This window comes from Acomys minous (genome assembly GCF_964271855.1).
Source record: "Acomys minous genome assembly, chromosome: 14".
NCBI lineage: Eukaryota > Metazoa > Chordata > Mammalia > Rodentia > Muridae > Acomys > Acomys minous.
The window spans coordinates 10,866,548-10,877,727 of record NC_140496.1 but is presented as its reverse complement, the minus strand read 5'-3'; the positions used below and the strand labels follow the sequence as shown (position 1 = coordinate 10,877,727).

Here is an 11,180-nt window from a genome sequence, read left to right as displayed (position 1 = left end):
CTTTGCCCTATACTTTGGTCTTTTCGTGCATGCCAGAAAGTTCTAGGTAGAGCACGCACGACTGCAGGTGCCTGGGGGAACACTCACAGACATTAGAAAGTTCAGCAATAATAGGCTCTCTAAAAAGAACACTCCTAGGAAAAGACCCTTCAGAAGGAATGTACTGTGATGAGACTGGTAACAATGGTGACGTGTGTGTGTGTGTGTGTGTGTGTGTGTGTGTGTGTGTGTGTGTGTGTGCACATGTATGCATGCTATAAACCTCATCTAATTTAGAAGGATCCTATGCAGTAGGCTGTCAGTCTCTTTGCTTCAACACTGATATGACCCACGGTCATACAGGTAGATGTCTTGTACCACAAAGGGCAAAGGGTTATAGGATCCTAAAGCCTATGTTATGCACAGGTAGCTCCTCCCTAGAGTGGCCACTGTCGCCTGAGATTGGTATGCTAGGGATAGGACTCAAGCCTCAGTTTGGGCCATCCCATATCAGTCTGAATCCCACTGTTTTATGCACATGCACTGTACAAGGTGAACACAGTTCATCTTCATATTCTGAGATATCCAAGTAGAATTTTTTAGTCCCACAAACAGACTTTCCTGGCTTCAGAATAACTTCCTGTTGTACCCAGCTAGGGCTCAGGGACACAGAAACCAAACTTCAAACGTACCTTTGTGTCTTCTTGTCTCTCAACAGGGTCAGTTGGGACAGAGGAAAGTAGTGAATATTTAATACAAAAACCCATTGTTTTTTCCCTTTTTTATTAGCATGTATTAAAAAATATGAGTTTCATTATGACATTCTCAAACAGGTATATAATGTAGTTTGATCATATTAACCCCATACCCTCTATTGTCCCACTGATCTCTTGCCTCTTCCCAACTGAATTTCTGTCTAAACCGTGTGTGTGTGTGTGTGTGTGTGTGTGTGTGCGCGCGCGCCCAAAGAGTTATTCATTGTTTACAGGAGCATGGGGCAACTTAGCAGTGACTATAGGCTTAGAGAAATGTTGTTCTCTTCCCAGAAACCACCCGTCACCTCCAGCTCCTCGGGGACCAGCGGGTATCAAGCACTCCTCTCCTTCCCGTGGCAGAATGGTGAAAGTAGGTCCCATCATATGCAGTCTAGAACGGGCAGTCACAGCTACCATGAGCTCACGAGAACAGTGGTTACGTCACTCTCAGAAGGTAGACTCCCCAACACTCCCTCCAGCTTTTGCATACTTTCCACCTCTCCCCTTTTGCCTCAAAGTCCCATGAGCCCCAGAAGGGGTGATATAGGTGTCCTGTCTATGGATGAGCATTCAACATTCACTTATTCTCAGCACCGTGACCAGTTATGAATCTCTGAAGTACAACTGCTGCTCACCGCAGAGAGTCGCTTCTCTAACCACAGCCGAGAGGGGCACTAATCTATGGCTATAAACAGGAATATTTAGAAAGCAGTTTTATGGGCACAACTTCTCTATCCAGAAAAACTGCAGTTGTAGGCCACACTTGACCCATGACCTCTCCACCCATGAGCTTCTGGCAAGGTTTATATATAGCATCAGGTGAAAACTCCCTCCTATGGAGCAGGTCTTCAGTCCAATTAGGAAGTGGTTGGTTATTCTTCTAACAGGCATGCTGCTATTGCGTCAGCCTTGCCTGGCATTGGTAGTGCAGTTTGCAGGGTCCGCAGCTGGGTAAGACCATTCTTCTCCAGCAGCCTGCATAGAGCCTTCTGGCACTACGAAATCTAGCAAGCATGGTGGAACTTCCGGTTCAATCCCAGCTTGATTTCTTTTTGTGCTACAGTTAAATTGCATGGGACTTTCTGAGATAGGGTCTTACTGTCTCATTCTGCTGGGCAGCTAAGAGCATTGGCAGTAGCCAATATTGTTTTGGAGGCCTCAGGAGCTCCTTGGCCAACAACTCATAAGGAGGTAGCCCATCCTTGGCCACGGGGTTTAAAGACTCATCGTTAAGTGGTAATTTGAAGACCCAGGAGTGGTACCAGATAACACGACACAGCTTTAAAAAACCCACGTTCTCGAAAACCATGCCAGGTAGCAGGCTCAGCTCCTCTATGTAGCTTTCTCTTCATATGGCCAGAGCTGTGGAAGGAGGGAACCAGGCAAGAAGGGATAGTGCCAAGAGTATGACCAGAATCCCGTCCCACAGAATGAACTCTGAGTCTTGACCTTCAGGCTTCCTGCCATGACCACGGGCCTTAAACCACTCTACCACCTCCTGAAGGTCACATGACTGAGGCTCATAGCCTAGCTCTTTCTTGGCTTTCTCTAAGCTGAAGTAATGTGTGACACCGGTTTTATAAACCTCGGTGCGGGTGAGGAAGGGCTGGAAGTTGTAGAATCTACCCAGAAGGAAGTGGGTCATCTCTACAAGGAAAGCAAAGCAGTAGATGAGGCTGAGAGGCAGGCGGATGGATGGGAACCTGTAGCCTAGGCCCTCAACCAGTGGCCGAAGGAACTCAAAGTTATTCACGGGTCTACCATCTGAAATGAAGTAGGGCTGCCCAGAGGCGACGTGGCCCTTATCAGCTTTCAGAGCCTCGGAGGCCAGAATGTGAGCCTTTGCCAGGTTATCCACGTGGACAAACTCAACTAGGCTCTCGGGATCCCCATACACAAATCTGAACAGGCCCTTCTCAATGTAACTCACGATCCTGGGTAGGTGCCTTTGCTCTCCCGCCCCATAGATGCCCGCGGGCCTTAGTGCGCAGGTTCTGAGGACACCATTGCCTTGAGCGAAGGCCGAGCCATTGGCTTCCAGCACCTTCTTCTCTGCGATGGATTTGGTCCGGGAGTAGTGATCCGGGTGCAGGTGAAGAGGCAGGTAAGGCAGGGACTCATCCCCATTTCTGATGACTTGACCTCCAAAGACGACATTGAATGTGCTCGTGTAAACTAACCTGGGCACTCCTCTAGCCAGGCAGACCTGGAGGATGTTGTCTGTGCCGCCCACATTGACCTCTTCAATCAGGGTTTTGTTTAGTTGCTCCCGCCCAGACATACCATAAGAGGCGATGTGGAACACACATGCAATGTCAGTGCCCTGGAAGGCCGACTCGACGTCAGAGAGGCAGCGGACATCGCCGCGGATGAACGTGACTCCTGCTGGAAGGTTCTGGGAGGGTTGGCTGACGTCAAACAGAATCACGTGCACCCCTTTCTGGCTCAGAGCACAGCCGAGGCTGAGGTAAGAAAGATCAGAGTTAAATCCGGTTACCCCTTCAACTCTGTCTGGGGAAAAGTGTATGAAATAACTTGCCAATAAGGTATGGCTAACCCAAGTCACATTAACTCATCCTGAGTCACTTCCCTCATGTATTCATCGCTACAGGTCTTGTTTAAATTTTGAAAAAACAACGTGAATCAAACACCGTCTCTGTGACAGAATGCCTACTGTGGCTTAAAACTGAACCACCTCCCACGGGCTCAGGTCATTGAGGGCTTGCCTCCCTTCTCTCCCCAACCCCCAGTAGTGCTGGTTTGGAAGTTTATAGAACCTTAACGGCTGGAGCCTTATGGGGGGCCGTGAGCCACCAGAGGTGGGCCCTGAGCTTTAGTAGACAGACCCAGCTTCCTGTTGGTTCTGTACTTTCTGATTTCGGGTGCTGACACTGTGAGCAGCTGTCTCATATTTCTGCTACTATAACTTCTCCTCAAGAGGATCTGTGTCCCTTTAAACCTTGAGTCCTGCTACTTTCCTCCCTTAAATTGCTTCTTGTTTAGGTATCTGGTCACAGCAATGAGCAAAGAGACAAATAAAAAGCTATGTTTTAGAAAATTATCTTGGTGACGTGAATAGTCACCAGACCCCGCTTTATAGTTGTTTTTTGTTTTCATTTTTTTTTCTTGAAGTGGGATAAATCTGTGCTTTTCAATTTTCAAGTCTGAGCAGAGAACAGCGGTGCTCACTTTTGTTTTAGGACTATACAAACATGTAAAAGCTATGAGAATAGAAAACTATCCAGTAGAATAATTCCATGAGGGTATTTTGAAGATGAACTGACCGGAAGCCAAAATATCCGCCTCCTCCTGTAATGAGGACGGTTTCCTCTGGGAACCTCGAGGAGTCCATGTGGGACAGCGAAGGGACAACTGGACCTGCAAGAGGTTGATGGCAACATTATAATGCTGTATAAACATGCTTCGTTTTCATAATGAGCGAAGAAGAAAAAGGTGGTACTGCATGCACCCAATATGTGAATCTCTGGTTACGTGACCAGCACCAAAAAGCCCAGACGTAGACATGGCTGTCTTCTTTGCACCGAAAAACCCAAACCAAACAGCAGCCTAGGTTAGTGCAGGAGACACTCGCAGGTCCAGTCACAGCTCTGCTGCTTTAGCCACACCCCCCAATTGCTTGGTTTCCAATTTCTTCCTAGACATGCCTTCCTTGCCTACCTGACAAAGTTAATATGAAGGTTAAATAAATAACTAAATGAAGAGTGTGAGGTGCTTTCGAAACCATGCAGCACTTTTTGGATATAAGGTATTACTGTTGATTTGGGGGAGCAGATCTGGGCCTTTGGAAAGAATTCCTTTACAACTGGCCCAGGGAAGGGCTTCCTCCTGGATACCAGAAAATGTGCTTTGTTTGAGATTGTTTTATTAACTCCATACTTTAAAACAGAGAGAAAGATTCCTTCCTGTAGCAAACCATGCCCTTCACCCTAGACACCTTTCAAGTGCTTCAAGGGGGAGTGCATTTGGTGGGGGTGTCTTGCCTCTGCCTTCCTCCTCATCTGTCCGCTCTCCTGCAGATTCACCTTAAGGCCCCAGGACTACTTTCTCTCAAGAACATAACAAACAAAAAAACGGGCTAGAGAATTCATTCCACATAGCAGAGAAGTGGGGGCTACCTTTGCTGGTTGACAGCAGGGTATCCATGCTTCCTGATAAACAGGGGGCTTCCGCCAGGGAAGGGAGAGGCTTGGAGTGGAGTCCAGGCCAGAGTTGATGAGGGCCTCCATTGGAGGGTTGTTGGTGAGGGCTAAGGGCCAGCATACTCAGCTGGGCCCAAGGAGAGGGGGTGGAAAGACACTGAGGTAACGCATAGGAGAAGTTGGAGGAAGGTGATGATTTTGCCGGAAGGATGCTGGAAATTATCCACCTTAGACAAAGAGCTGTGACTTTGGGGGCTGGGGAGATACTCAGTTGACAAAGTGCTGGCCTTGCAAGCATAAGGATCTGCGTTTATACCTAGATCTCATGTGAAAGAAAATAGCTGGGCATCATATCATGCATGTACTTGCAATGTCAGGGCCAGGGAGGTGGAGAAAAACAGACCTACAGGGGCTCTCTTGTCAGCCAGCCTAGCCTAACCATGAGCTCCAGATGCTGGTAAGAGAGCCTGCTTTAACAAACAATGTGAATGGTAACGGAAGAATGACACCCAATGACAGGCAGGCAGGCAGATGTGCACGCAACACACACACACACACACACACACACACACATACGCACACACGCATGCACACACACGAACACTGACTGAAAAGATGCCAGATAACAGTTCAAACTATTTTAAATATCCCCAACAGAATACCATGGTAAGGAACCACAAGCATGGGTAACGCCTCTGAGCGCCTAGTAAAAGCGCGTGACGGAACTATCTGGAATTGTTCTTTGTTTTTTTTAAAACCACATGCACATTCCAGTTCAGACAGAAGGCCAGGGGTCAGGAATGTCCTGTCACAAGTGAACTCAGAGACTAGCCAGGCCTATTGAAGTTACCCTTCGTTACCTTGCAGCTAGTTCCAGAGATATGAGGCAAGAACCTGTCCAACTAACCTGTGGGAGGGCCAACAAAGGTTTAAAGAATCCATTATGCTGGGTGGTGGTGGTGCATGCCTTTAATCCCAGCACTCGAGAGGCAGAGGCAGGCGGATCGCTGTGAGTTCGAGGCCAGCCTGGTCTACAAAGCGAGTCCAGGACAGCCAAGTCCACACAGAGAAACCCTGTCTTGAAAAAACAAAACAAAACAACAACAACAACAACAAAAAGAATCCATTATGTAGCAAGACAAACAGCAATGGAAGAAAAGCGTGTTGCCCAGGTCTAGAAAGACTTCTCAGGTCAGGAGCCACAAAGGGGACCCCTAGGGAGCAACAATAAACATATTAAAAAAAAAAAAGAGACTGGGAAGAAGGGATTTCTTATGCAAGATCTGAGTTCTAAATTCAGATCTCCAGCTGCCACATAGAGACCAGGCCAGGCTGAATGTGCCTTTAAGCCCAGTCATGGAAAGCAAGAAACAGGCTGATCCTGGGTGTTCAACGGCCAGCCAGTCTAGCTGAAAAAGGGAACTCCACATTCAGTAAGAGGCTCTGCCTCAAATAAAAGGAGGGAGGAGAGTAGTGTAGACCTCTTCTGGATACACACCCATACCCACAAATGCACATACGTGAAAATCAGGTGTGCATATGCCACACATACACATATACCTCTTTGTTGTTGATCTTTTCTTTGTTTGGTTTTCCAGACAGAATTTCTCTATGTAGCCTTGGTTGTCCCTGACTCCATTTGTTGACCAGGCTGGCCTCGAACTCACAGAGATCAGCCTGCCTCTGTCTCCACCTCCAGTGCTGGGATTAAAGGCATGCATTAACCATGCCTGGTTCATATACACTACACTACACTACACTACACTACACACACATACACACACACCACACACACACACACACACACACACACACACACACACACGGAGAGAGAGAGACAGAGAGAGACACAGAGATAGAGAGAGACAGAGACAGGGACAGAGACAGAAACAAAAGCAGAGAGTGACAGAGAGACAGAGAAGAGTGACAGAGACACAGAGAGATAGGGAGGGTGAGGTAGAGAGAGACAGAAAGAATCTTAGCAGAAACGGTCCACAGAACCCCTAGGAGGGCCTCTTGAGAGATAGCCAGGGGGAGGAAAAGGGTACAGCATCTCTCCATCCGCCCCATTTCCCAGTACTCAGGACTTCTGTTTGGTTACTTAGTGTCCATCTGACTCCTCCTGGGGCACACTGTATAGCTTGGAAGCTCTTCCAAAACGTATCTTTGCTCAGTAATTGCTTTTCTGTTGGGATGGGGGAGGCAGCATCTGACCCGAGCTGTCATTTTTTTCAGAAACAGGTTAAAGTCAAGCACATGATTAAGGAAAAAGGAATCTTAATTACAAAAAAGAAAGAAAGAATGAAGTTTCAAGTCGGCCTGACCTCTTGATAATGCTAAGATAAAATGAGGGCAACAGTTGACTTCTCACAGGGGAGTTCGAGGTGGAAAGTGATGAAAAATGACCAGGAGTGGTCTAGATTTACAAAGAGCTAATTAAATCTAAGGATCAGTAACAAAAACCGTAGATTATGCAAACGGTAGTTCAAAGCCACGATGCCGCTCGCCCTTTGGCATCACAGCTCAGTGAAGGCTCGGAGGCACAATTAGCATTTGGCCATCAGCATCTAAAGCACAAAGAGTTTAAGATACGGCCTTTTGTTTTGTAGTGCTGGGGGCAGGGGGTGGGGTGTGGGGGGGAAGCCAGGGCCTGTATGCTAGGCAGATACTCTACAACTGAGCTAAGGTGCCTTGCATGTGAAACAAAACAATAAAAAAAAAAAACTCACTACAAAAGCAACTGGGCTGGAGAGGCAGCTCAGTGGATAGAGGATTACCTAGTAGGGAGCCCTGGGTTCCCTCTCCTAGCACTGCATAAACTGGGTTTAGCAGAGCAAGCCTGCACTTCCAGCTCTCAGGAGGTAGAGACAGGAGATTCAGCCTAGAGAGTTCAAAACCAGTCTGTTAAAAACAAACAAACAAACAAACAAACAAACAAACAAACAACCTCTCCCCCTTAAAACAAAAACAAACAAACAAAAACCCTGCTTTGGTAGAGATAAAACATCTGCCTGTCATCCCAGCACCCCAGGGAGCCGGAGGCAGGAGGATCATGACCACTTCAAGACCGTCATCACTTTATATAGGCCAGATGTTTTTGCCCGGCCATGCCTTCACACACCACTTGCCTACATATCTCTTTTACAAAAAGCACTTGGAATTCTTTACAGTGCTGACCAAAAAAAGGCATGAAAAGGAATTTTTTCTTCTTGTATTTATGTCAAATGGCACGTGCCCTCTCCGTTACTCTCCTGCCTCCTTCCATCTTGACGTAAGCACACGGGCCACCCCATCCTACCACAGTGGTGTCTCCTGCCCCTTCATAAGCCCTTAACGCGCCAGGCAGCACTGGGCTACAACTTGTTTATAAATTATGTCACTGAGTGCTCATCACTGCCCTAAAGAGACAGTGCTAATTAGTGGGTCCTGTTTTGCGGGTGAATAAGCTGAGCCCCAGAGACAGAATGATTAAGTCCAAGAAGTCCCATACGTTGTGAGAGGATGCAGGGGTTCCATGTATTCCCTGGGGCCAAGGGACACCTAACGTCAATACTCATGTCCCAATCACAGCAGCCCCACAGGGATGGGCTGTCTGTGACCTGAGGCAATAGGTATGGGGGACACGCCGATCTACACTGTGTATGATTTCACAACCAGCGCATTCTGCAATGGCTCAGGAGAGCCAAGGAGGAGCTGCCTCATCTACTCCCATGAGGCAGTGGGGCATGTGACACAGCATTAAAGTTCTTATGCTGGGAATCATGAAACAAGGGTCCTGGACTTAGATCTACCATCGACTACTGTGTGACCCTGAATAAAGTTCCTCCTCCCAAAGTGCCAATCACAGTAACCATGGTTACACTTGTTTATTACTGGCAGTAGGGGGGAGGGGGCCGGTTTTAGATGTATAACCATCAATGCTTAAGCACAATTCTGAGGTAGCAATATAGACTTACCCAGTTCTCAGAGATGAGGAAAACAGACCTGATACCTTGTTCACAGACCATGCAGGCTGAGCTGGGTCAGAGCTTGAATTAGGTCTGAGTGGTGCTTAACCTCAATGTATAGGAACTAACATTGGTGTTGGGACCAGTCCTACTCAGTATATCATCTTAGTGGCTCCTTCTTAGTATGAATAACACACCTGGTCTAACATACAACAAATATGTATAATAATAATAATAATAATAATAATAATAATAATAATAATAATAATAATAATAATAATCTGAATTGGAACCTCAGTTTGCCACTGGACCTAGAAAATCCAAATCATTTGTCATGAAGACAGGGTGTCACGAAGTCTCCCCACCCCAAGGGATGACAAAGAAAGCTTTGAATTGATTCTAGCTAGGTGCCCATGGGAAGCTCTACATGGGGGGGCCTGCTCCCTGTAAACTTAAACTAAAAAGCCAAAGAAAAAGAGGAGAACTTGGTGATATTCTAGGTGGCTCAGCTGAGCTAGCACCTTGGAAACAGAGAGGATGATGCTCCTGACATCCACGTTGGTGCTAGTCACAACCATATCCCAGAGATGTCATTTGTTACTCTCAAGAGCCATGTGTCACCTTCACCAACTATCAGTCACCCTCAGTGCCACTTGTCACCACCAACCATCAGCTCTCATCATCAACCACTATTTGTCTCTCTCTCCTCACTCTCAAATCCCACTTGTCTCCCTCAGCTGTAACCTTCACATTCTTTCACCTTCAGCCGGCTCCTGCCGCCGCAAGCCCTGCCCGAAGCACATTTAGGACCGCCCTGCCATCCCAGAATAGGGTCCCCGTGGATGACGACAGCCCTTGCGACCCCGGTCCACTCACAGAGGCAGACGACAGCGCGGCTTGTAGCTGCAAGACGAGAGAGCCTCTGGTGCTGTACTGCCCCCACGGTTTTGCAAAAGTTGTCAGACTGGCTCCTGAAGCCACTTCCTGGTCTCTCTAGGAAGCCTGGAGGTCCCCGCATCTCTATGACAAGCAAGTGGTTTCTTTCCTTTCCTTTCTTTTCTTTTCTTTCTTTCTTTCTTTCTTTTCTTTTCTTTTTTTTTCAGTTTCCATCTCTGCTATGGGGCTCACTCATTAATCTCTCCCAATTTCCCAAAGAGTGTGTTCCAGAGTCCAGAGAGGGCCATCTCGAAACTTCCAGGCTTCTGCCTCTCTGTGCACCCCTAATGAGTGCAGAACCAGTCGGCTTCCTTGAATGGATGGGTGGGTGGATGAATGGAGAAATGGGAGGGCAGGGGAATAGATAGATGTGTGGGTGGATAGGTGGGTGAAGGGTGGACAGATGGGTGAGTGTGTGGGCAGACAGAAAGGTGGGTATGAAAGATGGATGTGTAGGTAACCAGATGCATGCATGGATGAGGGGATGGGTTGGTGGAGAGGCAGGTGGGCGCAGAGATGGATGAGTAAATGGATGGATGGGTTGTGTGGGTGGATGGATCGATGGATACCTGGGTCTCCAGCCAATGGATGGGTGATGATGAATGTATGTAAGTAACTGAACATTTACTCTCCTGGTATCTTTAGAAACATTTTATTTCATGTATATGAGTGTCTTGCCTGCATGTATGTGGACCACATACATGCTTGGTGTCTGAGGAAGTCAAAAGAGGGTCACAGATCTCCTAGAACTGGAGTTACAGGCAGTTGTAAGCCACTATGTAGGTCCTGGAAACTGAGCCTAGATCCTCCGCAAGAGTAATAGGTGCTAAGCCAGCTCTCCAGCCCCTCCACATGCCCTTTAAAAGACTGCTTTGTCTGAGTGTTGGTGTCGATATGTGCATATGTTTTGCTGTGTCCATGGTTTTATGTTTTTCCAGCCACACGTCCTATGGCCACCGACTCTGTACTGAGTTAGGGCCAACCTTTGTTGAAGGATGTGGAAGCCAGATGGACAGGAAGTTGGCTTTCTCCCTGCTAGGAACACCTTGTGCTCTCTCATTAGGGGTGTGGGCTTATGGCCAGCAGCACAGTCTGTGTGCGTATCCCACAGAGACGCGCACCTTATATGGGACCCTGGACCAGAAGGTTTCATTGTGGTAAGTGCTTCAGAACTTCAAGTGCTTTCCTTATCCATAGACCTGGCCCTGCGTTCAGACTCGGAAGGGGCTCATGCGGATTATGTCATCCACTGCTAGTTTTCCTTAGGAACACACATAAAGACACAGGGGGCAAACCCAAGCTCCAGGAGACAAAAAGGAATGGCGGGCAGATGAAGAAAGCTGAGATGCTGGTGAGACCCTGGCTTTCCTGGCTGACCGCTCTTCAGCTGTGATCTGGCTGAG

The 11,180-nt window shown here is 47.6% G+C and overlaps 2 protein-coding genes across 4 annotated transcripts in view; one reads left to right on the top strand and one right to left on the bottom strand.

Annotated features, from left to right (window-relative positions):
• Positions 1-745: 745 nt before the first annotated feature.
• SDR42E1 (short chain dehydrogenase/reductase family 42E, member 1) lies at positions 746-9,864 on the bottom strand. 3 transcript variants are annotated; one of them, XM_084755249.1, is made up of 3 exons: positions 9,718-9,864; positions 4,019-4,112; positions 746-3,196 (listed from the first exon to the last, which is right to left on the bottom strand). In XM_084755249.1, the coding sequence occupies exons 1-3, from the start codon at positions 9,857-9,859 to the stop codon at positions 2,083-2,085; spliced, it is 1,350 nt and encodes a 449-aa protein (XP_084611375.1). In that variant the 5' UTR covers positions 9,860-9,864; the 3' UTR covers positions 746-2,082. The 3 variants fall into 3 exon arrangements, with proteins under 3 accessions (XP_084611375.1, XP_084611376.1, XP_084611377.1); XM_084755250.1 differs by having other exon boundaries at positions 9,602-9,718; XM_084755251.1 differs by lacking the exon at positions 9,718-9,864 and adding an exon at positions 8,851-8,869.
• HSD17B2 (hydroxysteroid 17-beta dehydrogenase 2) overlaps positions 3,064-11,180 on the top strand; it is an 89,353-nt gene continuing 81,236 nt past the window's right edge. The window contains exon 1 of the mRNA XM_084755248.1: positions 3,064-3,201. The gene's annotated coding sequence lies outside the window, so the exon portion shown is untranslated. The remainder of the gene's footprint in view (positions 3,202-11,180) is intronic.